The 27812-nt window shown below is 42.0% G+C and overlaps 1 protein-coding gene and 1 long non-coding RNA gene across 5 annotated transcripts in view; one reads left to right on the top strand and one right to left on the bottom strand.

The window, feature by feature from the left end:
* LOC142829880 (uncharacterized) overlaps nt 1-27812 on the top strand; it is a 154302-nt gene that overhangs the window by 81928 nt on the left and 44562 nt on the right. The gene's annotated exons all lie outside the window — the stretch shown is intronic.
* Nucleotides 15581-27812, bottom strand: part of FEM1C (fem-1 homolog C) — a 34893-nt gene continuing 22661 nt past the window's right edge. For all 4 annotated transcript variants that reach the window (XM_014579226.3, XM_006134479.4, XM_075931982.1 and 1 more), the window contains exon 3: nt 15581-26574. In XM_014579226.3, coding sequence (XP_014434712.1) covers nt 25265-26574 — 1310 coding nt within the window. In that variant the 3' untranslated portion in view covers nt 15581-25264. The remainder of the gene's footprint in view (nt 26575-27812) is intronic.

Genomic DNA, 27812 nt, shown 5'->3' with positions numbered 1-27812 from the left:
ATTAGGAATCCAGTCTCTTAGCAACACCCCTCCCACAAAAAACAAGGCAGCAAGACTGTATTAATTCCCTCTTGGGGAACAGGAGATTCTGATCACAACACAGATCGCGCTGTATGTTTGCCACAGGAAGCAGAGCTTGAAAGAAGCTGTTCCTTGTTGGGCAGATACCACATAAAAATTCTCTCTGTGACTAAGACAAATTCCAACCATATCCTAAAAAGGGACTTGGGAAACTGTCTTTTCTCCCATAGGGAATTCCATACACAAGATTCTGTGAAGAAGATGTGTATTTGATATACACAGGCTGCACATTACCATAACATTGATTTTAAAAGAAAAGGCTTATTTTAAACAGTATGTTCCTTTTCTAAAACACTACCATGGTTTACTGGCTGAGATACAGGACCATAAAACAATTCTATTTATAGAGCCTGAACTCTCATGAAAACCTCTGAGCCAGCTCTTTTCAAAAATAATTCTGACTCAGCACAGACTTTTAATGATTATTTGTCTTAATATGTAGGCAAAATGGTCCCCCCCCATATTTATGCCACATTCTGCTTGAGGAGGTGTGATATTAAATCAGGAATACCTATATTCAGCCCTCAGATACATGATTCCAATTTGAAGGTAGAATTTGCCCTTCATCTAGGACTGTAGCATTTAAAAGGTATGTGGTCAGGTTTATATATATATATATATATATATATATATATATATATATATATATATATATATATATATATATTTTAAACTTACCTATATTTATCCATCCAATTAAGACAGCAAAATAGCATAGCAGGGTAGGTCTCCAATTGTCTATTGGCCACTAGTGGTGTGAAAAGTATATACAAGCTATTCACTGAGCAACTTCTGTTACATTGAGGAAATCTGTCAGTGTTAAGATTGTAATGGCTCTAGCAGTCATAGCCTCATCCAGGATCTTTTAGGATTTCCAGAGGCTTAAAAACAAACAAAACCCCCCTCAAAAAACCAAGCACTTACCTCTCTACACATGGTGCCTGCTTCATGTATTTTTCACTGAAGGCTTCTTAGTGTGAATCCAACAATGATCGTATTTGAAGACAGCATCAAAATTGGAGGAGCAGACAATTCTCAGGAAGCCAAAACCAAACTGCCCAGTGATCCAGCAAGATTAGACTACTAGAAGGAAGTGCAAGCAACATGAGGAAATTTGGTACTAATACATGTATAGTTCTGTATAACTACCAGAGCGGGGGACAGGCAACATAACCAAGCAGTATATCCATTACAAAAAAACAAAACCAAGTCTAATTTAACCTCATCTCCTTTGTGCTACACTACTATTACTTCATGTAACTAAGCACCAGAGTAACTACAGTGTCCAGAGAAGAGGTGACCAATAAGATGATGTAGTCTCATCATAGGATAACATTCTTATCATTCCACTAGTATTTCTGGAGGATGTTCAATAGAAGCTACTGATGTTAGTTATTTTTAAAACTAGCTGTTAAATTAGTGTTAAATTAGCTGGCTGCAGAGCTTGCTAGAACTCTGTTAATTTTCCCCATAAATCTTAAGAGTGCTGAGCAAGATTTGAAGAAGATTTGAAGAAAGCCAACTGACCAATTTTTAAAAGGGTGAATAGGATGACCCAAGTAATTATAGGCCCGATGTCAGGCTGACATCAATCCCAGGCAAGATAATATAGCAGCTAATATGGGACACTGTTAATAAAGAATTAGAGTGTAATGTAAATTATTGCAAATCAATATAGCATTATGGAAAACAGATCCTGCCATAGTAATCTGATATCTTTTTAAGGAACTTATAAGTGTGGTTGATAAAGGTAATAGCGCTGGGGTACTATACTTAGAGTTCTCTAAGGCTTTTGATTTGTTACTGTACAGCAGTTTAACAAATTAGAGAGTGACATAAACATGGCACACATGTGGATTAAAAACTGGCTAGCTGATAAATCTCAAAATGTAATTATAAAATGGGAATCAAACTAGTAAGCTTCCAGTGGGATCCCACAGGGATCAGTTCTTGGCCTTATGCTATTTAACATTTTTATCAGTGACCTGGAAGAAAACATAAAATCATCACTGACAAAGTATGAAGAGGAATACCAAAACTGGAGGAATGGGAAACAATGAAGGATAGGTCACTAATGCAAAGTAAGCTGAATTACTTGGTAAACTTTAAGTATATTAATATGGCTACATAGCAATGCATCTATCTGGAACAAAGAATGAGGCCATGCTCATATGATGGGGGACTCTGTCTTGGGAAGCAGTGACTCTGAAAGAGATTGCGGTTAGTAGTGAACACTCAGCAGAACACGAGCTCCTCCCAGTGAGAATCTTTTGCCAAAAGAGCTAATGTGATTCGGGGATGCACAGACAGGGGAATCTCAAGTGGGAACAATGAGGTTATTTTCTCTCTGTATTTGGTACTGGTGTGACTGCTGCTGGAATACTTGTGCTTCTGGTGGATAGTGTTCAGGTGTGCCTTTACTAGATGACAGAGTTCACAGCCTACTGAGCCATACTCATCACAAGCTAGTCCAGAATATGGGGGTGAAACCCCTCCCTAGTCCTGGTTTCCCTATTCAGGAACAGACCCTGTAGCAGTGTGGGGAAGATGGGGGAGAGGGGGTACCTGGGCCCACCCACTACTCCAGGTTCCAGCCCAGGGGCTTTAAGGCAGCAGCAACAAACAGGGTTTGTTCTACTCCCTGTTACGGTTGCCAGATGGTTTGAACAAAAATACCGGACACACTTGACATTACATCACAATTTACATTACATCTTATTTAGAAAAGACCAGACATTTATATTTTCTCAATTTGTTTCCCAGACAGAAAGCCCAAATATTGGACTGTCTGGTTCAAAACCAGACACCTGGCAACCCTACTCCCCATCTAGCAACTACTTCCTCCAAAAAATCCCTCCCAGTATCTTTCCTCTGGTACCTCCTCCTCCAACACACTCTTCCTGCCTTGCAGCTCCCAACTCTCACTCAAATGCCTCTTGCTCTCAGCACTTTGGCTCCTTCTTCCTCACAAGCCACCTACCTAACAGAAGAGGAGCCATTTTAAACTGGTCTCAACTAATTCTTGATTGGTCCCAGATGGTCTCATTAGCCTCCCTTGGCTCTGGAAGGCTCCTAATTAGCTCCAGGTGTTTTAACTGGCCTGATTGTCCAGTTCCTGCTGGTTCTAGGCCAGTTGACCCAGGGAACAGAGACCCACCGGGGACATCTGCTGGAGAATCCTGCATGGCGCAGTGAGCACAGGCGTGTACTTGGCGCGGTTCAACCCCACCCCCGACACGTGCCTCTTCTGTGGCGTGAGGGAGACGCTGGCGCACATCTACATCGAGTGCGCCAGGCTACAGCCCCTCTTTCGGCTCTTCCAGAACCTCCTCTTGCGGTTCTGGCTGCACTTTTCCCCCCACTTGTTAATTTACGCACATCCCATCCGTGGCCCCACAAAGTCGCGGGACCTCCTGGTCAACCTCCTCCTAGCTATGGCCAAATGGGCAATCTATAAAACCAGCGAGAAGAGGTTGGCCAGGGGAGGGGCCTGCGACTGTGGGGCCTATTTCCATTCCTGCATCCGCTCACGTATCCGGGCAGAGTTCCAATGGGCAGCATCCACTGGCTCTCTCGAGACCTTCGGGGGGCAGTGGGCGCTGTCCGGGGTTCTCTGCTCAGTATCCTCATCCGGTTCCCTCATTTTAACCCTTTGACCCTCACACCTGTACCTGTTTTTCATTATTTATCCCCCGTAAAAAAAAAAAAAAAAAAAAAAAAAAAAAACCAGAGACCTACTTAATCTAAGGCTCACATACTTTCCTTTTAGCCATACTTTCCTTTCTACTCTTAGATCCCTCTGACCTGACCCTGTCACAATACAGGCAATGAAGTTTTTAACTTTGCTGATGAAGCCAACAGTAAAACAAGTGACTTCAAATCTTTTATGTGGCTGAAAAGTCATGGGCCACCCCTACCCAATGTTTTCCTCTCAATTAAGTTGTTGAACCTGCAGTAGTCAATTTACAACAAGAATAAGCGTGATTTGCTGCAAAAGTTTCTGACTACACCTCAGGCTGTTTTTGTAATTACATATTCTCATAGCAGAGCTAGAATGTAGGTCTCTCAGCAACCGGTAATCATAACAAATGTGGTCACTTGATTATTTAAAATATATTCTCTACCCAAAGGATCTAGTTTTTTCTGTGGCACCTGTTGCTTGAATGTTTAACATTTTTATCCTGAAATGACAGGCTCAACATCATGCTCCAGTAAGTTATCACTTAACATTTACAAGGTTGTCATGCAGCATGTGTACAGTCATCGCTGATTCATTGCACACTATAGTTACTCACATTTCAATACATGTCAGATGCTTAGTTGTACAACATGTAGTATGGAATTACAGATCACCAGGCCTATCGGTAGCAATTCCAGGCCCCAGGGCAGAATAATCAATGGGCCCCCACGCATGCACAAGCTGCTGCACCTATGCCAGTGGTACCCAGCAAACTGCGGTCTGCATAGCTTTCAGCACAGTCAAGGTTCCTATATGACCACTTGGCAAGGGTGCTGTCTAATCGTGCAAACTGAAAGATCCTTGCCCCATCCCCTGCTCTGCCCCGTCCGTGAGGCCATGTACCTGTCCTGCCTTTTCTGAGGCCCCTCTCCCTGCATACTCCATCCCCTGTCCCTCCATCACTTGCTGTCCCCCACCATCACTCACGTTCACCAGGCTAGGGCAGGGGACTGGATGTGGGAGGAGCAGGCTCTGGGAGGGAGTTCGACTGTGGGAGAGGTGAGGGGGCAGCATTTACCACATCACCTCCATATTGATGCATATAACAAAATTCATTCCACTCAGGAGTGGGAAAAATTAGAGGTAACACTGATCAGAGCTAGATCCTTAAAGATATTTAGGAGCCTAACACCAATAGAAATCAATCTGAGTCAGGTGCCGAACCACCTTTGCGAGTCTGAGCTTCAGATTGTCTCGTGAGACTGCCATAGACCCTTTCAGGAGACAACTCACAATTTAGTATTCGGAGTAGAAAAAGTCCAGGGCCACACACTGAATGAAGATATTGCATATTGAACAGCTACCCATTCAGTGAGCACTATTCCTCCTATGCACTGACTGAGGAAAGGGTCCTGTGGAAAAAACAGTTTGTGATCATGTAATTAAAGACCTTATCATAATATACACATGCAGGGCCTGAATTAAAGTTGCACAGGCAGCCTTAATTTTCCCATTTCCTAACTAGAGTGTGACACCTTAGTTTTTGATATGTAATAACATGTATCCACCCACTAACATCAAGGCCCCTGCTTGGAGTAGATCTAAAGGGTCAAGAAAAAGATCAGAGAGATCTGATGCTGCCACAGGGAGCAGCATGCGATCAGAAAGGTGATAGGAAAGTAGAAGTGGATGTGAGATTTGGGAAGCTGCCAAAGAGAGATTAAAGAGACAAGGAAGTATTGGGAAGAATGAGAGGATCAGATTAGTTAGAAAATTCTAGGGTGAGGTAGGGATGTAATCATAGAATAGTAGGACTGGAAGGGACCTCAAGAGGTCATCGAGTCCAGCCCCCCGCCCTCAAGGCAGGATCAAGCTCTGTCTACACCATCCCTGACAGATGTCTATCTAACCTGTTCTTAAATATCTCCAGAGAGGGAGATTCCACCACCTCCCTTGGCAATTTATTCCAATATTTGACCACCCTGACAGTTAGGAATTTTTTCCTAATGTCCAATCTAAACCTCCCCTGCTGCACTTTAAGCCCATTACTCCTTGTCCTGTCCTCAGAAACCAAGAGGAACAAATTTTCTCCTTCCTCCTTGTGACACCCTTTTAGATATTTGAAAAAATATAAAAGCTTATAGGTTAATGCTATAGACTACACGCATTTCCCTCCCCCCGCCAGTACATTTTTTAGCAAGCTGGCCAACGGCCTAGTTCAGTCCTTGCTTGTGCTGGGTCCAGGACCTACCCCTGCTGCAGCTCTGCATTTAAAGTGTATTAGGAGCCAGGCGGGCAGGCAACTTGGCTCAATTCCGGCTAGTGCCAGGTCCAGGAGCTCAGACCTCCATGCTGCCACCCTGTGCTACTGTCTCTGTATCAGAGGCAGCAGCAAGGGGTGACAGGCAGCTGGTCTTGGAGGAGAGCTGGTCCTTGCAGACCAGCTCCTGCCTGGCATCCCACGCTGCTGCCTCTGATACAGAGACAAGGAAGTATTGGGAAGAGGCAGAGGCAGCAGCACAGAGTGGCAGGGGGCTCCTTGGGAGTGGGGTTGGAGTGCACTGGCTGCTGGTCCCACCCCCAGGTACTACAGATTAGTCAAGTAACTGATAAGAATTCATGAGATTAATTGACTATTCAGTTAACCGATATTTAACATCCCTGGGGTGAGGATACTTTCAGTTTGTGATTCATCAAATAAGCCTTAAAATCAAGTTAACAAAATAAGCAGACAACTAGCAGCTTAAACTTTATATACAATTTATAATGTGTATCCATAACTTCCTCTCCAGAGTACAGCAAAAAAATTTATACTAGCCAAGATGGAAGCAAAAATTACCATGCAGACTACTTTACCGCAACCTCTTACAAAGCACACACCAAATTTTACAGCCATGTGCAGAAAACAAGAATCCCCCCAAAAGCCAGCTGCAGACTTGGAAGGTTCCATAAGATATACGTGAAATTTAAAGTTTGACTAGGAATTTGCAGCTACAAAACAAGCTAGGGATATTAAAAATGCTTAAATTAGTCAACTAGTTAAGCTAGTTAACCACCAGCCACAGATAGGGGCCTGCTCTGGCCACAGTCCCACTTCAGCTGCAGGCAGTGGGGTCTGCTCTGGCCCCATGGGATGGGGGCAATTCCAGTCCCACTGGCCCACTACAGCCAGGGTCCTGTGGGCTGGGCACTATGGGCATGGGGGTTGTTCCTGCTGGCTAGGCCCTCCAGTTAACCGGTTAACTAATAAGCATGCCAGTAGGGCTAATTCTGATCAAGTAACCAGTTAATCATTTAACCTTTTACATCCCTAAAACATGCACGTGTACCTACATCCATTAATTCAAGGCCAGATTCAACAAGCCTCATTTATATTGCGTAGCACTCAGGTGAGCATTTCCAGCCTCCTTGATGTTAACAAAACTATACTTGTGAGGAAGGTTTGCAGAATGAGGCCCTCATTTACCAGACTACTAGAAAGTAGAAGACAAGATCAGTGAAGTTGAACTACTATAGATGACAACAGAAGTTGGCCTAATTTACTGGGACCATCGAAAAGCAAAATTAGATGGTGCCAATTTGCCTGACAACAGTGATGCTGCAAATACCTTTTGAAAAATATTCACATCTGCCAATGCATAGCTACAAAGGAATTTTGTCCAAGCCTTTTATACGCAGCAATAGATTAAATCATTTGCACTATTAAATCATTTTATACACTAGTAGCTGGTAACAATCTACTTTGCACCGAATGTTATACATAATACATGCCTAATTCTAAGAGTGAGTTATGCCTATTTTAGTGTATTGTGGCTTGACACAGACAGAACATGACAAATCTGGGACTATGTCCTATCTTCCTGTAATGAAACCCACACAGGGGGCTGAGAGAACTCTACAGGGTGACCAGATAGAGCCTGGAAAGGGTGGACCAGCTGACCTGACTAGGCACTGCAAGGAAAGGAGAAAACAGCTCTCCACAGCAATCATCTCTCTTGTGAGGGCTTGCCTTGCCCTGCCCATGGCAGCTATACTACTTCTCTCCAGCTCACCTGTGTGGCTCCTCTCATGCAAGCTGAGCTGGATGTGTTTGAGCAGGTGCAGAGCCACGCTGGCACTTTCTCGCCCTCCCTTAATGCCTGTGTGGGTATTGTCAGCTCAGAAGGGGAGTATGCTCTGAACTTCAGATAATTTGTTGGTTTGATCTCTGCTGATCCACACAACCCTAATGCCTCTGATTTGAGGCAGAGCACTTTTGGTAGGCCCAGGGGGAAGGGAATTATAGCCAGAACCACTGCCTCTCCTCTCTACCTTAGCCCCACACCAATCCCATTAACTTCTTCCCAGTCAAATGTAGGAAAGCACACAGCATGGAGGGTGCAATGAATAGAAATTGGGAGAATCACTGAAGCTCCCTTATAGTCCTGCACTTGCTGTCATATGCAACAAAATGTATTTTAAAGATCTAGTAAAACGTAAATTATTTAAGGACATCAGGAAAGCAGCTCTCCTCTCTTTCAGTTGGTAGACATGACTCATTCAAAAAAGAAAAAATGCATGTCTTAAAGCAGAATACATTCTAAGGGTATGTCTATACCACGGGCTAAGGTCATAGAATCATAGAACCATAGAGCTGGAAGAAACCTCAGAAGATCATCAAGTCCAGCCCCCTGCTCTAGGCAGGACCAATCCCAACTAAATCAACCCGGCCAGGGCTTTGTCAAGCCGAGACTTAAACACCTCTAGGGATGGAGACTCCACTACTTCCCTAGGTAATCCATTCCAGTGCTTCACTACTCTCCTAGTGAAATAGTTTTCCTAATATCCAACCTGGACCTCTCCCATCTCAACTTGAGACCATTGCTCCTCGTTCTGCCATCTGTCACTACTGAGAACAGCCTTTCTCCATCCTCTTTGGAACCTCCCTTCAGGAAACTGAAGGCTGCTATCAAATCCCTGCTCACTCTTCGCTTCTGCAGACTAAACAGACCCAGCTCCCTCAGCTTCTCCTCATGTGTCATATGCTCCAACCCCCTAATCATTTTGGTTGCCCTCCGGTGGATCCTCTCCAATGCGTCCACATCCTTTTTGTAGTGGGGGGCCCAGAACTGGACACAATACTCCAGATGTGGCCTCACAAGAACTGAATAAAGGGCAATAATGACATATCTGGATCTACTGGCAATGTTCCTCTTCATGCAACCTAATAGACCATTAGCCTTCTTGGCTACAAAGGCACACTGTTGACTCATATCCAGCTTCTCATCCACTGTCACCCCCAGGTCCTTTTCTGCAGAACTACAACTTAGCTGGTTGGTCCCCAGCCTGTAACAATGCTTGGGATTCTTCCATTCCAAGTGCAGGACTCTGCACTTGTCCTTGTTGAACCTCATCAGATTTCTTGTGGCCCAATCCTCCAATTTGTCTAAGTCCCTCTGATCCCTCTCTCTGCCCTCAAGCGTATCTACTTCTCCCCCCAGCTTAATGTCATCTGCAAACTTGCTGTGGGTGCAATCCATCCCCTCATTCGGGTCATTAATAAAGATATTGAACAAAACCGGTCCTAGAACCGAACCTTGGGGCAACTTCATCTATGTTAATTGTGTAGCTGAAGTTGAAGTACCTTAACTTGACTTTTGGAGCTGTCCACATTGCAGGAAGTCAAAGGGAGAGCACTTTCCTTTTGACTTCCCTTACTTCTTGTGGAAGCAGGACCACCAGTATTGACTGGAGTTCCGTCCACAGTTCAAATTAGCATGCCTTCACCAAACTGGCTAATTCGAACCCTGGAAGATCGACAACTTCGATCTTCTCTGCAGTGTAGACATACCCTAAGTGGCCTGTAAAACAAGTTGTAAAACAGGATAGATCAGGAGGCTATTCTGAGGATGTGCTTAGTTTTACTATAATTTACACTTAAAGCATCTGATTCTCCAGTTTTGCACCTTCTGCAGTGTAACCACCTATGACATTCTGGGGTACAATCAAGATCAGTGAGTAGCCATGTCATCCCTGCCCTGCAAATTTGAGTGCCTCCCAATGCTTTGCTGCCATAGCTTCTACCTGGCTTACTCACAAAGAGCCAAACAGCATACAGGTCACACCCTGAGTGACTGTGTATAGTCACACCCCTTGTCCAGCAACTCTGACTCCAGCAGCCTGAGCAAACATCAACCACATTCTGACTTAGTTAAACCTTTCTCAGGGGTGTGAACAATTCAGACATGGTTAAGTCAATCTAACCCTAGTATAGACTCTGTTAGGTGGAAGAATTCTGCTGACTTAGCAGTCTACTCTGGGGCTTACATTGGTGTACCTTTGTCTCTCAGGGGTGTGGGTCTTTCACTCCTCTGAGAGAGATAGCTATCTTGATGCAAGTCCTTTGTGTAGATCAGGCCTATGTTATTACAAATGAAGCAATGCTTTCTGGAACAGCAAAGCACAGAGCAGCATAGGTACCCTGCTAGATGAGAGCTCATCCCTAATAAGTGAGGAGCTATAAAAGGGTCCACAGGAATTCAGGGGGAGGGATAGCTCAGTGGTTTGAGCATTGGCTTGCTAAACCCAGGGTTGTGAAGTCAATCCTTGAGGAGGCCATTTAGGGATTTGGGGCAAAAATCTGTCAAGAATGGTCCTTGGTCCTGCTGTAAAGGGCAGGGGACTGGACTCAATAACCTTTCAAGGTCCCTTCCAGTTGTAGGAGATTCCCGTTCCAGGAGACAGGCAATCTCATTTTAACAGGTTTGAATTAATGTATAGTGATGGGTTAGCACCTCAGCACTTGGGAATATGGGACAATCTACAATATAGAAGTATTATTTCTCCCTACTATAATGTTCTGTCAAAGCCATTGTTAGAAGCCAGGGAGGAATGAAAAGTGATGGTGGTCTCCTCTGCTCCACCCATTTATGACACCACTAAGAGTGGCTAGTGGTCAACAGTTTAAACACATTGTTCTAATCTCCCCTCTCCTCTCTTGAATGCTTTGGCCACAAAATAGTCAATAGTGTTGACATAAATAGTCATGATTGGGTCATAATACCCACCTAACACAGTAGCACCTATTTTACCTATACTTTCCACGCTGTGCCACGCAGATTTTTCAGGTGTTGAATTTTCTTAGACACTGCAGATAAACAGAAAAATTGCTGATCTCACTTTCTATGGAAAATGAAAGTACCATAATGGTTATGTTGTTTTGCAAGTGAACTATTTTACTAAGCAAACCACACTTCCACTTTTCAAGTGTGACCATTATGATGTAAAGACAAGGTCAGATAGGAGCAGTTCCTCTTTTATGTACAATTACTCCATTTGGGGAAAGGAATAAAGGGCTAAATTTACAAAGGGAGTTAGGTACTACAATGTCTAACTTTTAGGTATCTTGTCATCCAGGGGAATCTATAGTCCTGAGTATAGTGCACGGAGACAGAGGGAGGGAGAGACAGAGAGTCACAAAAGCCAGCAAACTGAGCTGGGAGTCACTTGCAATAGCCAGTAGAAATGCTGAGGCGGAGAATGGGGTGATCTAACTCCTGCCCCTTAAAGGAGTAGGCACTAAGTTTGGGCTGGAGGGAGGCAACTCTCACTTCTTAGGATTCTCAACAATGAACCCTTTCTTGGAGTTAAGCATTGAAGTGTTTAGTTTTTTTTGTTTTGGGGTTTGTTTGTTTTTTGCAAGGAACACCCATGCCCCCTCCCTCCTTTCTAATGTTAGCCCAGCAGTTAAAACACAGCCTGGGAGAGACCCAGCTTTAATTGCCCCCTTTGTAAGATGTAGAGAAGAGATTTGAATTTGAGTCTCTTCTCAGGAGGGAGCTCTGACCTGGCCGTGTGGTGGAAGTGGTGCTGCACTCCCTGGTTTGAAGTGGTTTCCCTTATATACAAAGTTTACAGAGGCTCAGTAGCTCTCAGCACCCCGACTGTACAACTTGTTCCAGCCCCTCTAAACCCAGCTATTGCATATTGTAAGGCAGTTCTCTCAAAATGTCTCTTCTTGAAACTGTTCTACTGTGTGGCTACGTCTAGACTGGCATGATTTTCCGGAAATGCTTTTAACGGAAAAGTTTTCCGTTAAAAGCATTTTCTGAACAGAGCATCTAGATTGGCACGGACGCTTTTCCGCAAAAGCACTTTTTGCGGAAAAGCGTCTGTGCCAATCTAGACGTGCTTTTCCGCAAAAAAGCCCTGATTGCCATTTTTGCAATCGGGGCTTTTTTGCGGAAAACAAATCTGAGCTGTCTACACTGGCCCTTTTGCGCAAAAGTTTTGCACAAACGAACTTTTGCCCGAACAGGAGCAGCATAGTATTTCCACAAGAACACTGACAATCTTATATGAGATCGTCAGTGCTTTTGCGGAAATTCAAGCAGCTGGTGTAAACAGCTGGCAAGTTTTTCCGGAAAAGTGGCTGATTTTCCGGAAAAACTGGCCAGTCTAGACACAGCCTGTATGTATAGGGAAACAGTCACTGAAGCAGTACTGTGCACTGTACAATTGCTGCAGTGTTTTACATCAACAATACCTATACAGCAGCGATGGCCAAACAAGAGGCAGGAGTTTTGCAGATCAGTTTGTAAAGCACTTTAGAACCCATCAGTGTGTAAGTTCATTAACAGTCTGGCAAAGGCTGAAGTTAATTTTTGTTTCCATTACATTCCATCATGTAGGCCTAAGCATCTTTCTTCATAACTAAGAGTACCCAATACCACCGGACAAAACAGTGTTAACATTATCGAGATGTCTCAGAGGGAAAGTCTTGTTAGTCTGTATCTCCAAAAACAACAAGGAGTCCTCTGGCACCTTAAAGACTAATAGATTTATTAGGGCATAAAATGTTGTGGGTGAAAACCTATTTAATCAGATGACCTGGAGTGAAGTTTACAGACACAGGGATGTATATATAAGGGCAACTAAAGAAAGGGCATACTTGTATAAATGAGGCTCATCTAGTCAAGGTGAAAGTGGCTCATTCACCGCAGTTGATGTGGAAATGTGGATATCAAGAGAGGGGAAACTACCTTTGTAGTGTATTAGCCAGTTAAGATCCTTATTCAAACCTAAATTGATAGTATTATCTATATGTGCAGTTTTAAGTGTCATGTTACTGAAAATGTTAAGAGGCTATGCCTATCTCAACATCTGGGCTTGCTGTGCAGCCAATAACTGTTAAGAAGATGAGGTAACAGGCCACAGAGTTTTGACACCATCGTTTTTCGTCGTCCCTTGGTCTTTCTAGCTAGATAGGCTGGCCTTTTTTTTTTTTAAGTCACCTTTGTGGCTTTCAGTTGTGACACTTCTGGACTAAAGGCATATGACAAGTAAACACTAAATTACTGCAACTGGTTTATAACCCACATAAAAACAATTCCTTTTCCTGATGATTTATATAACTCAAGATATAGGTGCTGGTCCCTCCCCTGAGAACTAAAAATTATATTTTTTAAAGATATAAACCTCTAATTGTATTACATATTGTTTGGTACAGACTTTTATGGCTGGATCAACCGTCAGCTGCTAACGCCAATCTAAGTGTGTGTAGGGAATGAGGCAGGTAATATAGATTGGAGAGTCCTAGTTTTGAAAGTCTTGTAAAGCTCACAAATAAAAAATAACCTCTTCTGTTTTTCTCCTTTTCAGAATCAGACACTTTCCCCAGAGTAGGATGACACAGGAAAATGCCCAAAACTCAAGCCATCTGATTGCCAAGCTAGCATCAAAGGGTGTCCCTTGAGGTCCTTCTGTAGAGGACAAACTTCCCTCCCAAGCGCATGGAAAAATGGACTTTAGACAGTGCTATTTTTATTGTGCTCCAGGGGATCAGATTTTTTACAAACAGTAAAAGGAAACTCTCCTTGTTGCCTGAATGTAAGGTAGGTCTAAGCTACAGCCAGAAATAAACACACACTCAGGATAGCAGGGCTCAGACTTGTGCACTAAAAAGAGCTGCAACAGTCTGCTCTGGATCGGAACACTTTTTAGAGATAGGGTTGGAGGGCCCAACCCAACCTCTTGAAACCAAACACCTACATGGCTATTTTTAGAGTGTTGGCATAAGTCCCACTAGTACACAGCTGGGAAGCTGCATTCCCATATGTAGTTTAGACATACCCCATACAGAGCCTGCCTGGAGGGAGGTTCCTGCTGAATTCCTACAAATGCTGTTTTAATCATGACCAGTGTTCCCTATAAGGAGGGTACTTGTGCAGCCGCTCAGGAGAGTGTCAGATGCCACCCAGCTGATTAGCAGAGCATCCACAGCTAGGTTTTTCTGTTTCTATTGGTGGTTCACATTCACACATGCCTCAGTATACATAACATATTTATTCTGCAGATGGATGAAAAAAATTCACACAGACAGAAAAAATTAGAGGGAACATAGACCATTATTTAGTTTAATATTCAATGGCTCCTTGGTTTTCCTATACTAGTTAAGCTGAAAGGTAGAGCCAAGACTAACTGAAAACTGAGGCAGAGAATTTGTACTGCAAGGCTTGTACACAGAAATCCACATATGGACACAACTAGTATCACTATTACTGTGACTGTCCACAATGTCATTGAATACTAGTGAAGAGAGGAGTCACGACTTTTTAGCACCATCTCATGAAAAATTCCTAATGGCTAAACACTCATGTTAACACATTAGGGTCAAAAGATTCTTGTTTTCATCTTCCCTTTATATCGTAGAAATTCATGCTACCGCTAGGAATTTCCCATGCTCTTTTCCAACCTAGGTATTCACATATAAGTGAATATATCAAAGCTCTGCTAATGGAAGCAGTTTTGCACCGTTGCCTGCTGCGGATACAATAGGAACATTCTCCTAGTGAAGAAGCTTATGCACAAATAAAATGACCCTGGTGCCAAATAAGGCATCCTGACACTTGCAAGAAGAACACACGCTTTCTCTGTCACAGAAGACTCTCTCACTGGATATTTTCAACTACTGTAATACTCCATCTGACATTGTTCATGTCTGATGTAGGAGCAAGAAGCAGAACTCATGTGAAGGAAAGTTTCAGAGGGGTAGCTGGGTTAGTCTGTAACTGAATAAACTTAAAAACAACAGTCTCTAATGTGCTGCAAAACTAACAAAAATGTAGATGATATCACAAGCTTTCATGGGTACAACCCACTTCTTCAGATGAAACATGTGAAGGAGTGGTGGGAAATGGCATTGGAACATTGGATTGCTTCTTGCCCTTTATGATTAGAGCAGTATGTCCAGTTGTCTAGATTGGTGTCACAGTTTGTAAGAAACATTCACTTTTTTAGAAATAGGGCACTCGTCTCTTTGATAAAGAAGCTACTGTTTGTGGTGGTGGAGCGAGGGTGTTGTGTGCCATGGGGCAAAAGCGAAATTTGTGACCCCAACCAGACCCCCCCCTTGCCTGCCCCGCCTCCACATGGGGCTCCCTCCAGTACACCGGGCCATTCCGCTTCCAGCCAGATTGACCAAAAGGCAGCTGCGGTATCTCGGAGGGGCGGGCAAGGACATAGATGCTGTGGCCCAAGAGGTGAAGGGTGTTGTGCGGGTTTTAGTCACAGATGGGGCCTGCGCACCAGCTGCATGCTATGCATGCTCAGCCTGAACCCCCACCCTATGTGCCGCCCCCCTCGCTTTTCACTCCGTTTCAATTTACAGAAGAGGAAGGTGCATAGGGTCCTAGCGCAGTCCTTCCCCCTCTGCTATATTGGGGCCCCTCTAGTGTGACCTGGGGGCAACTGCTCGCCCCTGCCGCCTCCTCGCTATGCCACTGACTGTTTGGGTCAGCCCCAAATTGATTTTCAGATAACAAAAATCTCCAATAAACACTATTTGCCAGTTCAAACCAATTCTTTCATATTATTCTGGAACCTGTTAGAAAACACTTCTGAATCAGATGACACTTGCCCTGTCAACAGCAAGGCAAAGAGGTAAAGTCAAGCAGGATACACAGCAAAGGTTGGTTTTTACAAGGTACCCACTTTTACGTGACAGATGCACAACTTTAAAGGAAGCCAATGAAAGGCACGTTCTTAATATTATGTTTCTGCAATACAAAAGAACTAGAGAAGGTCACAACATAAGGGAATTGGAACTTCCTGCACACACAACACTAGAGAACCTTTAAAATACATTGAAAAATGAACACATTTAGGACCATTTCTCAAAATTCCTAAGTTGTGCAATGTTAGAACAACCACAGATTTAAACAGAGGGCAGAACTTCTAAGGACCTTCATTCCAGTGCAGAAACCTACCATCAGTGCTGTGTTTATGGATTCATAATTCAATTAAGGACATGATCTCGCCTCCTCTCCCAGAATTTTGTACAAGGTAAAAAGCAATGAAGAGGACAGCTATTTATTAAGGGCAAATTCAACCCTATATGAATTCCAGTGATGTTGAGTTGCTGCCAAGTTCTGCAATCAGTAGTTGGAGAATAACTTCAGAGAAATAGTAGCTAAGTTATTCCTTAGGCTGGGTGATGAGGATCATGTTGAAGCCCATGTCTCTTCTGACATACCTATCTTCCCATACAATTTTGTTTAAATTAAAATAAACCTGTTCAATTGTGAGACATAAGAGCACAAAAGGCTTATTTAGCAAGAGCCCAATCCTGCTGATGCCCTCAATTTCCATTTCAGTTCCAAGCAGAGCTCTGGAAAAAGTGACACAGGGGAGAAAAAATTGCGGGGGGAGGGGTGGGGAACACATTACAGATAAAAGGGACAGGAGAGAGAATGAGGAGAGTGGGAATTAAGTAGAAGAGAAGCTAAGGGAGGGAACAGAGAGGGATGATCAGAGATGAAGGGATTAAGTTAGGAGACACTGGGCTCACCAATTTTAAATTTCCATAGTGTCAGTCATTCATTCCATATACAGAAAAATAAGAGGGAACAGGAGTTGCAGCTCTTGGACACTGCAAGTGGGCTGAAACCTGGGCAGATATTCTCCTCCTACCTGAGCAGGTGGGAAGAGAACATTCTGAACTAAAGATTCCAATGGCCTGTGATGGTACAGGGATTTTTCACACTGGCTAGTATGATTAGTTTTTAGAATGGTAGGTGTCAGCTAGGTTTTCTTAAGCTATAACTCTTCAATATCCTAACCTTTGTCAACCATTGAACAGTTTCCTCTCCCAAGCCCCATTTCATAACCTTCAGTATGTCAAAACAAGGAAGAGTTGTCTTTTCTGAGTAGATCAGACATTTTATTGGCATCACTCCATACAAATCTAATCAAGTAGTGCTTCCCTAAACCTAACTCCCACAGAAGTTGTCATCAACTTGAGCGTCAACAGTATGAGCTCACACAGTTAAATATGAATTCATTATTTCTCCCCAACCTGATTAATAGGCATTTGTAACCTGTATGCAACTACTAATTGTAGACAAACTTGATATACATGGTTTTTTCACCTTAGTTAGGAAAACAGGCAGCTAAACCTCATTGTGTGGCTCTGGAGAGTTTGTGTGGCTGCAGATTTCATTTAATTTTCCAATTCTATTTATGCCATGGAAAGTAACAGTTGACAATAGTAACTTGGGAGTCAAAAGCAGGAGAAAAATGATCTTTAAAAATGTTACCGCGGCAGTGCTCAGATACCACAATGATGGGCACAGTATAAGAACAAGACAACAAAACAATTAATAGTTGTGCCTGGCTTTTTTCCAAGAGACTATACATGCGAAATAAAGTAAGTAAATTTAAACACTGGCAGGCTTTCCTAATGAAGTCACAGGATATATTATGTTCAGCGTGTCTGACACATCCTCCAATCATGCTACTTTGGCATAAGGAACTAACAGCATGACTCAGTTCTAATTTTCCAACTCTAACTGTGATTTGTATGAAGTAGCACAGTCATTTAAAAGTCTGCTGTAAGTTGCTCATGAACTGCTTTCCACCCATAAATATGACCCAGCAGCAGCAAGGGCCCAATGCCAGATTCTTTCTACTAGGTTCTCACATATCCATTGGTCTGGACTAACCATCAACTTAGCTAAGAGTACAATTTATGTAAACATTTTATTTTCTGCTTCAATTTTTGCTCATTTTGAAACCATGTTTTATTTTGCCTTGGGGAGCGTATTAAATGATACTGGGAACGCCTCAGAGGACAGAAGAAGTTGCACTTCAGTTAGATAGATGGTGCACTAGCTGTGGCTGAAAGTATAACAAAGACTGTGCTGTACCAATGGTAGGAAATGGCAACCATTCACATGCTGCAGAAGAACAAATCTATGTTTGTATGCCAGCTTATGTTTAGGGTGCAAGATTAGGCAGAACTATAATGTTGCTTGTCTCTACTAAGGATGTTAAGGACTAGTCGACTATCCGATAAGCAAATGCTTATCAGATAGTTGAGTCGACTAGTCGCTTCCCCCCTGCCGCCCATTTTGCTGCCTCTATCAGACAGAGGCAGAGAGGCTTGGAAAGAAATTGTTGATGGCCTATGTTCCCATAGGAGCTAAGGGCAAAGAAGATGATCAGATAGAGGCAGCAAAGCTGGGGGGGGGGGGGGGGGGGGGGCGGGGAAAGAGGAAGTACTTCAAAGCAGCAGTGCCGCATGGAGCTGATCCCAGGCTCTGTGCGATGCTGCCCTTTTGAAATGGCGTGACAGTTTCAAAGGGGCAGCACTGCACAGACTCCAGGATCAGCTGGGGAGTCCCTAGCTCACCCCGGCTTCACATGGCATTTCAATGTGGCAGCACCACATCGAGCCAGGGGTCAGCGGGGAACTCTGAGTCCCCTGCTAACCCCAGGCTCCATGTGGGCACTTCCGCTTTGAAATGCACAAGAGCCCCCACTGGGCTCTTATGCATTTCAAAGCAGAAGCGCCTGCGTGGAGCCCAGAGTCAGCAGGACTTCCCGTTGGCTCCAGGCTGTGGTGGAGTTCCACATTCCTCCTTTGAAATGTACAAGAGACCCTGGAGCAGCTCTTGTAGATTTCAAAGGAGGAATGTGGAAGTGTCTATCGACTAGTTGAGTAGTGATGAAAATTCCATTGACTAGTTGACTAGTAAAATAACTGGTATTTAACATCCTCAGTCCCTACTTTTTCCTCCCTCTATTTCTTCCAGAGTTAGATGAAAGATTTGACCCAAAAGAAACCATCACTTGCCTCATCAATGCCTGCGGCAATGGGCACTCTACTGAGCTTCTGCCTCATACAGAAGAAAACTCATCTCTTTTTAGGATACCCCAAAAAGTTAGTCACGTATACTTGAAACATATTTGACCCATTAAAACGTGCAGCTGCTTATCTGAGTAACTGGATTTTCTCACTGTAAAACTCCTTGGTCTCTCTCATCCCTTTTCTGTTGCTTGCTACTCTGACTCACTGTGTCACGTATAAATTGAAATGAGCAAATTCTAATACTAACAAGTGTTTGCTACTCTTTGGGGCACTACAAAAATAAATGTAACTTATAGTCAAAGATCCCAAAAAACCCAAACAATAAAAACACAGTTCAAAGCTTTGCAATTTGGCAGCCCACTTCATGAGAGATCATCTCATAGCTTTACCCACCTCCCCTTCTAGAACTCCAGTCTAGAACATACATTTCTCATTCTCTAAGTTTCAGGAGAAAGACTTCAGAGCCCACACCTTTTTGCTAACTTTTTGGTGTCACATGAGTTTTTCCCTAAAGTTTGTTCTGAAAATAACTGATTAGGTTTGGTTATGTTGTAAACATAAGCAACTGAACTATATAACATTTAAAGCAGCACTACCTTAATTTTGTATACTTTCTCTCCATCAGCTGCAATGTCTTCGTGAAGCTTGAAGTTAATTTCCTCCCCACTGCCTGTTCAGAACTCAAACCATTTGAGACAGCAGTCATGTTTAACTCCCTTTTGGATACAGTCATTAGTAGCAACAGGAGGAAAAGCTGTAACCCTCATAGTTTAGTCCTCCTTACTTTGATAGAAAATGCCCTTTTTAAGAGGAATCCACAGTAGCCCTTAAAGAAAATAGATACTGACTCAGCTAGTGGTTCTCCAAAACAATTTTAATTTAATTTGCATTTGGAGCCTAAAGAGATTAAGAGCAAAGTTTGTTATTCCTTTTTTACATTACTATTAAAGCTTAATTACTTCATGTAAAAAAGAAATTGCAGTATTTCAATACGCTGAGCTAGCCCTGCATAGGAAGTCTGTGACATGATGGAACATTTATACAAAATGAGTTAAAAATCAGGTAAACAATCACTTTTCCACTTTGCAATTAGCAAAGAGTCAAAGTCCATACAACAGTTATTTTCACACTTACCGAAGCCACGGGATTTGTACAGTATAAAACAGTGTTCTTCAAACTACATTAGATTATCTCTGCCCCTCATTTACAATGATGCCATCAACTCTTCTGACACAAAATTACTTTGTAATACCAATTACCATGCCCTGTCATTTGACTTTAAAGACAATCAACATTTGTACAATGTCTTCATATTCACTTATAAAAATTACATAACCCAGTCAGTATTCTACTCTTTACATTTGAAACTCATTCAATGAAACTTGTAGCATAGTCACATACACAGCCACTATTACTTTGCAAATGATATGAAAACTGAAGCGATACAAATGATTTTCCTAATAAGGATGTTATCCTTCTGTATAAAGTCTCTCATGACACACCATTCCTTTCTAAAAAATAGCATTTTTTAAAAATGGAAATAATGTATGTCCATCCAGTTTTAAAAGCAGTTCTCAATAGAGGATCATTTTGGGAGCTAGGAAATATTTACCTATATCTTCTATCAAAGTTGTTGCAGAATGGTTTGGAATGAGATTGGATGGCAAAGAGATTGGGATTGAGATCTCAAAACCAGGTTGAATTTAGTAACTGTCAGCCTTTTGATGATCTACAGGAAATGATCTGACAATCTCATTTAAGCAACTAGCGAATAGATGTCTATATCACAACAAATGTAAAATGCTAATCTTATCTGAGGCACTAAGGATTGTGTAAGGATGAAGACTAAAAATTATCCTCTCCCTCAAAAATTTTGGTCCTCCAGGTAGGATATTTAGTGCTGGAATACAGAACGAAAATTTACATTAGTATCGCTGTATCTAATCTGCAGATAAACAGATGGCTCTCAATTCAACCCCTTTCACAGACACTATATTCATTTAAAATTAGAATTTGCATGTCAGAGAGTCTACCTTTAGCATCTGCGAAAACACAGTCACACTTATGCAGTAAACATTTTGCGCTATAGTAGTCAGACCCACCAAAGATAGCAAAAACATATGGAGAGTACTTGCTATTAGGACGGCAACAACAGTGAGAGAAATACAAAATTCACTTTAGCATTCTGAGGGGGGAAAGAAGAAAGTTTCATTTTATACCACTGTAGTTTTCATCTCCCTGGCTGTAGTATTCCAATGAAAGCTTTGGTGGGTTGAAGAAAAAAATCATGTGTGTGGGCACATGTGCACCCGCACATACATGTATAAAGAAAATCCACCATCACATTCTCAACAAGCAGGCCTTTGGGGGATATTGGTATACTATTTTCTTAGGAACATGCTGTAGATTGTTTAAATTTTATAAAATGTGTTGCACCTCAAAAATACATAAGGTGGTATGCAATGTCCTTGACACACGTGTGTCACTGGGTTGGTACCTGTGGAGCCGTATATTCCAGTTATAGAAATATGTAACAGGAAGATAACAGAAAGAAGAGTATTAAGTAAATAAGGACAGAAAGGAGAAGATAAAATCATTCATTATCACGTCCTTTACTTCCTTAGTATGCTTTAGTTTCAGCTAAAAGCACTACTGAATTTTCGCATCACTGTGTTTCACTAGGATAACCCCGATACTAGCAAAAAAGGAGTAACACCACCAAGAACAATGTAATCAGAACCTTGTTTCAGAAGGCGGAAAGCTAAATTTAGAGCCCTCTAATAAACTCAATGAAAGGCCACAGCACCTTATTACTGTCAGTGGCATCTTGACTGCTTTAATTTGAAAGTGAAACAAAAATTAAGAAAGGTAAAATGAATACTGGTGGCTAAGTGGCAGATGTGTTTAAAAGCACCAGTCGTTACCCTCTGGAAACCTAGGTTTAAATACCTGGAGACCATAAAAGTTCCTTAGGTGGGCTCCTCTAATTACAAAAACAAAATTCATAATAACAGAGGTGCTGTAGGTCAGGATGAAGTTACACTGGTAGATTAGTGCCATATACTTTATGATATTTGCATGCATTTCTTTAAAAAACAAACGGTGCAATAAACTTTCATACTAAGACTTGGGAACCTTCATCAAATCACTATATAAAGAAAATTATATTCTCTAAGGTTTTGGTAGCCAGAAAATTCATGAGTATGTTTTTTACTTCAGAACCAGAGTAACAGCACCGGAACAACAGTGCAGTATTCTTATTATTTTTAAATCATAGTTGTGAACTCTCAAAGATAAAACTCTTGCAAAAATTGTCCAAATACCCATTATCCCATTCAAAGTTAGAAATTTAAAACTACAGGTTGAACTCTCTCAAAACCAGGACTCTGGTACAGCAACATACGTGGTCCAGCAGGACCAGAGAGTACCAGTGGAAGGCCAGAAACAGAAGCCCTGCAAAAGCTGGAAATTCAGTCTGGCTGGCTGCAGGGGGCCCAGCAGCCAGGAATCCTGCTGTGGGAGTCTGGCTGAGCCAGCGGCAGGGTGGCTGGAATGCCAACGGGCTCTGATGGTGGTAGGGCAGCAGTCTACCACAGTGGTAGGGCAGCGGTCTGCCACAGTGGGGCCAGGAGCCCTGGTGGCCAAACAATTGGTTTCCCCAGCAGGGCTGGCAAGGTCAGCAGCCCCAGCAGCAGGGCTGATGCTGCCACAGTAGGGCTGGCAGAGCCATGAGCCCCGGCAGCTGAGCAGCGGTCTTCCACGGTGGGGCTGGGAGCCCTGGCGCCAGGACTGTAAGCTTTTAGGGCTACTGTTTCCACAGCAGGGCTGGCAAGGCCAGGAGCACTGGGGTTTGGACAGTGGTCTGCCACAGCAGAGCTGGGAGCCTCAGCAGTGGGACTGCGGACTGCTGTGGTAAGGCAGTGGGGCTGGTGGCAGGTGGGGAGCCAGCAATGAGGCCAGGCCAGGAGTGGAGATGGGCTAGGAGGCCAGTGGCAGGGGGGCCAGAAATGACCTCCCCTGGTCTGGCAAAATCCCTCATTCAGGACCACTCAGGTCCTGAGGGTGCCAGACCAGGGAGGTCCAACCTGTATTAGCAATGAAGAGCAGAACAGATTCTAGAATCCCTTTTTCTATTATCCACGTTGATGTTCTAGCCACATTGTGGCTCATTCCTATGTTGTGGTGTTGATCACTAATTAAATCAACTTGCAGAATAGTAAGTGAAAGAGGAAGAGTGTTCAAAATAAAAAAATGAAGCAATGAAACTATTTGTTCTTACCATCAACAATTGATGCAGCACGTGTTTTAATAATTATAAATTAAAGAAATTCAGCCAATTGAATAGAAATGTACTACTGTATCTTTGTGAGATTCAGTCAACTCAAGCTTTGCTTTTCATACAAACAATACAAATGTGTCATAGGACAAAAAGTAAAAAGTTGTTTCAATATAGTTTATGCTGTTTTTAAACTTTGAAATATGTATAAATTACAGGGCTACTGACAGCTTCTGCTAACTTTTTAAAAACCATCCATCTCATTAAGATCTGAGGGTGACATAGCCACTCCACTTCATAAGCTAAAAGGAGAGAGAGAGAGAATACCTAAACAATCAAAATGTAAGGAAAGCACTGCCTTTTCACACTGTCAGGGATGAGCTCATCACCAAGGCAATTCACAAACATCAAAGACAAAAATACTTTAAAATCAAATTAAAAAACGTAAAGCACTAAGTTCAAGTCACCTCAGTATCATGAATTTGGCTTTTGAAATCCTTTTGCTATCATCTGTCGCATAATCTGATGAAAATACAAATAAATCCACCCAATTTTGGAGTTAAAAAAACCCACTAGGCATGGTTATTGACCATCACTGTAAGGAAAAGCCAAATCAAATGACATCCACTGTGCTTGACCACTGAATTGGCAGTAAGTTGTACTCTACTCAACCCAAAATACATTTTTCTCTTGAGAACAATGTTAAGACATTTGTAGGGCTAATGTGCCAGAATAAGTTTTACTCTGAATCAACAATAAAGTGCTGAATTGTATCAATTACCTGAATCTTACTCATTTATAATTTTCACTTATAGATTTCTAATCAAGTTGAAAGAGCCCTTTCTGCTGCAATAGCTAAGCTGATGTGCAAATATTATAAAAATAGGTAACTTTCAATAGAATCTATGTACACAACATAGATTGTGTTTAAGTATGGCTGACAATGAGAGGTGAAAATGCATGCAAATTATCTAAAAGGGTATATTTAAAATGAAGGGACACTGCTATGGAATTTTGATATGTTGGCAGAGAGCCACTCACTATAATGTAGTATAATTATACTAGATGTCTAATCCTGAACTGACAAGTATCATGCCACCAACATGCTTTAGTTCCTTTTTGTAGGTAAGGAAGTTGACTTGTAATTTCAGACTACTGCATACATTCAATTTATTTCTTATTCAAGTGTATTAAGTTTGAGGTTAAAAATCTGAGCAACTCTCTACAACTAGTCACACGATCAGCACAAACAAGACATTAGTGCAGAGGGAAAGTCTCAGTTGTACATAATAAGAACTCTTCCCCTTGCTGCATGATGCATCAGAATGACTTAGATTAAATTTCAACTGGGTTACCAAGAGAACAAGAATAGATTTTTCTCCCAAATTTATCACACATTTCCAGAGGACTAAGAGAAAGCAGTCTCATATACAACTAGAATAAAAGTCAAACCAAAAAGTTTAGACAACTGACAAGTAGCTCCAAAAATTGTCATGCTGTGAAGGAAATAGTCTCAGAAAAAGCTCCGTAAAACTGCTGTTTGAGCTGAAGTTGGCCAATTGCTGCATAGAAATATGCTAACACACAACAGTCATGTTTAAGCCAGTGCATAGAGAAGATAAAGCACTTATGGTAATTGCAAATGTTAACAAGTCCATACAACTTGTTCTGTTTAAGCAATGGAGTTCATAGAAAAAACAGAATTTGAGTAGAAATGTGCAAGCAAAAACAAAAAAGATGACCTACCAACTGTATAAAATCCACATACCAGTAATAGTAAAAAGACACCAGTGAAAAATATTCAACTCAGTCCCCATCACACAACAAGTAACCCAACAGAGTAGACGAGCCTTTGGCAGACAATTTTAAGAGTCTAAATATGGCATTACATTTCTAAATAATCCACAAAATATATTATATGGCATATTCATATTAAATACTGGGTAGCCAATCCTGCAGATCTGATGCTAATGATGCTTTAGCCAATGAGAACACGATAGGTCAAACTAAATGAACGCTGGTGTATCACAACAGTGCTTGAGAAAGCAACAATTAATGTCACCAACTTGTGCTTCAACAGCACTGTGCAAATGTCACACTATCATCTATGGAGCAACACAAAGTTTTCTAGTTTCTCAGGGATGTGCCCTTTATAACATATGCTGTGATTCACTATAACACGAGCAGCAAGACACTGCAATGTGGTATGATTTATGGGCTGGATCAAATTTTTTGCCATTTCCTTCTCATCCAGCAAATCACTAGCAGTTTGTTTATGCAAGTTTGTGGTGTCAAAGTGTGAACCTGACTTGATAAGAAGATTCATGATGTCTGGATGGTTGTTCAGTGCAGCAATGTGCAAAGGGCTGTTATCATCAGAGTCTCTGACATTTACATCAGCACCACATTCCACCAGTATAGCAGTAACTTGTAGGGAAGGGAATTTGCAAACAGGGTATCGACCCACACATGTAGTATTCTTATCAACAGCAAGATGAAGCGGGCTGAAGTTATTCTTTCCTCTAGGCTGCAGTTTAAGAAACCTGTAAATAGTCTGCTTTTTAAAGTGGTCCTGTTCCGGACTGCAAGGAACTTTTTCCAGCAAGCAAATTAAATGCAAAATGATAGAAAGAGCTTTGTTAAGCTGTATTTGGTCAGGTGGACATTGAGTTTGTTTGATAGCCCGATCTATTTCAAGGACACTTTTGCACAGTATTCCCATAAGATCATCAAATGTAACAGTGGTGCCTAGCAGGCCTTTTGCCCTATCCTGTAGCATGAAAGAAAAGAGTTCAGCAAATGACAGTAAGCTGCTGGCTGTCATAGGGCTCAGGGGGTCTAGGTTGCTTTGCTGCATGTCCAAAGCATACTTCCATAGGTTGATGCATCGTTTAAAGTTTCCGGAGTCTGCATAGACGGCACCTCTGTACCTAATATAATAGGATGTATCTGGGTGAGAAGGACCAAGAATACGTTCTCTAATTAACAGTGCTTGCATTCTCATTTCATCAGGGTCTGCAATAAGATTTTCTAGCTCTTCTGCACTATTCACCTCCTTGGCATAGTCATAAGCCATTATTAGTGTTTGTGGCACAGGTTTGCTGAGGATATTAGTCCTGTCACTGTACCTCATGTCCATAGCTCTTTTCCAATATTTCAGAGCACCAAGCAGATCTCTTTTTTTGTCCACAAATGTTGCTCCTAAAAGCTCCAAAGCATTGATGCGTTCTGCCTTACTAGTCTGTACATGCTGGGTCAGGAAGTCCACAATATTTGTATGACCTGTCACACTGGCTGATAGAAGGGGAGTCATTCCGTAGCCATCTTTTTCCATCTTTGCACAGTATTTAAGAAGCATCTTCATGATGTCCAAGCTTCCAGACTCTGCACAGTCATGTAATGCAGTATTTCCTGACAAGAAAAAAAAAATAATTACACAAAAATCAAGGTAAATTCATAAATTCACACTAATAGCTAAAGAAGGAGAAATATTTAGTGCATACATGTAAAAACCAACAAGCTCCAAGTTAATAGTTGGAATATACCAGACTTGATTAAAATACCAAGGTTGCCAAGCAGCTATACAAAAAAATTACTTGATAAAATTAAATATGCTTCAAGTAAACTTTTGTCTCACTACTCCAAAAACAAAACTAACCCTGAAACCTCCACTCTTTGGTAATTTCATATTTGCTTTTAAGGATAAAACGTTAACTTGAAACATGCTTCCTCTATGCTTCTATATACCCTGTTCTGTATCCTTCCACCACCTGATTTAAAAAACCATAATACATGTAATTTGTGCCAACTCTTCAGCAGGTTCATTTGCAACCACACTATGTTATCTTTACCTCCTATCTTTCATCAGCATCTTGAGATAATATCTTTCAGGGCAGGGATTTTTCTTTTTGTATTGTACAACACTAGTGCAATGGGGCTCCAACCTCTGTGGGGTCTTTTTCATGTAGCTTTTCACATCTGATTACATTATTCCACTGACACAAGGCTGACAAAGTAAAATGCATATAGCATATTTTGTCCACACGGTCTTTATCCTCAAGTCCCAAGCTTTATCCCCTTGCTATTCTGGTTAGGATTCCCAAAGCCAAGAACAATTTAATAGAAGAAAAAAAAATTAGTATATTGTTTCTTGAAAATATTATGGGTGTCAATACGAGTGTGTAATTTTGGTGGACACAAACAATGTGTCTGATGCAGCTAATTTCTTTAAAATGTCCACAATTTAACACAAGCAGTTCTTTAGCTCTTCATCTGTTACATGCATGTGTAGCCAGACAGCCCCCTCCCCCCCATCTCAACCAATCTTGCTTGCCCTCTGAGATGTCTGTATACAGGGCAGAGAAGGAACAATAAGAAAATCAGCATAGCCATTAAGCTTTGATCTACTTTGATGCAAGATCAGGATATGCGAGTGTTCCCTGACTCTGAGTGACGATTAAGGCAATAAACTGAGCTCGAGGCTGCAAGAAGTGCCCGGCTGGCACCCATGTTGATTCGAACACACACAGTCCCTGGGAAAGGAATTTCCCACTGAGAAAAAGAATGCCCAGTACTTCCAATGATATCCTTTCAACTCTCTCTTACAAGTGTAAATTAAGTTCACAACTCCCTTGTAAGAACTGGTCTCA

The sequence above is a fragment of the Pelodiscus sinensis genome, chromosome 6, assembly GCF_049634645.1.
Source record: "Pelodiscus sinensis isolate JC-2024 chromosome 6, ASM4963464v1, whole genome shotgun sequence".
Classification (NCBI taxonomy): Eukaryota; Metazoa; Chordata; order Testudines; family Trionychidae; genus Pelodiscus; species Pelodiscus sinensis.
This window is presented reverse-complemented; position numbering and strand designations above follow the sequence as displayed.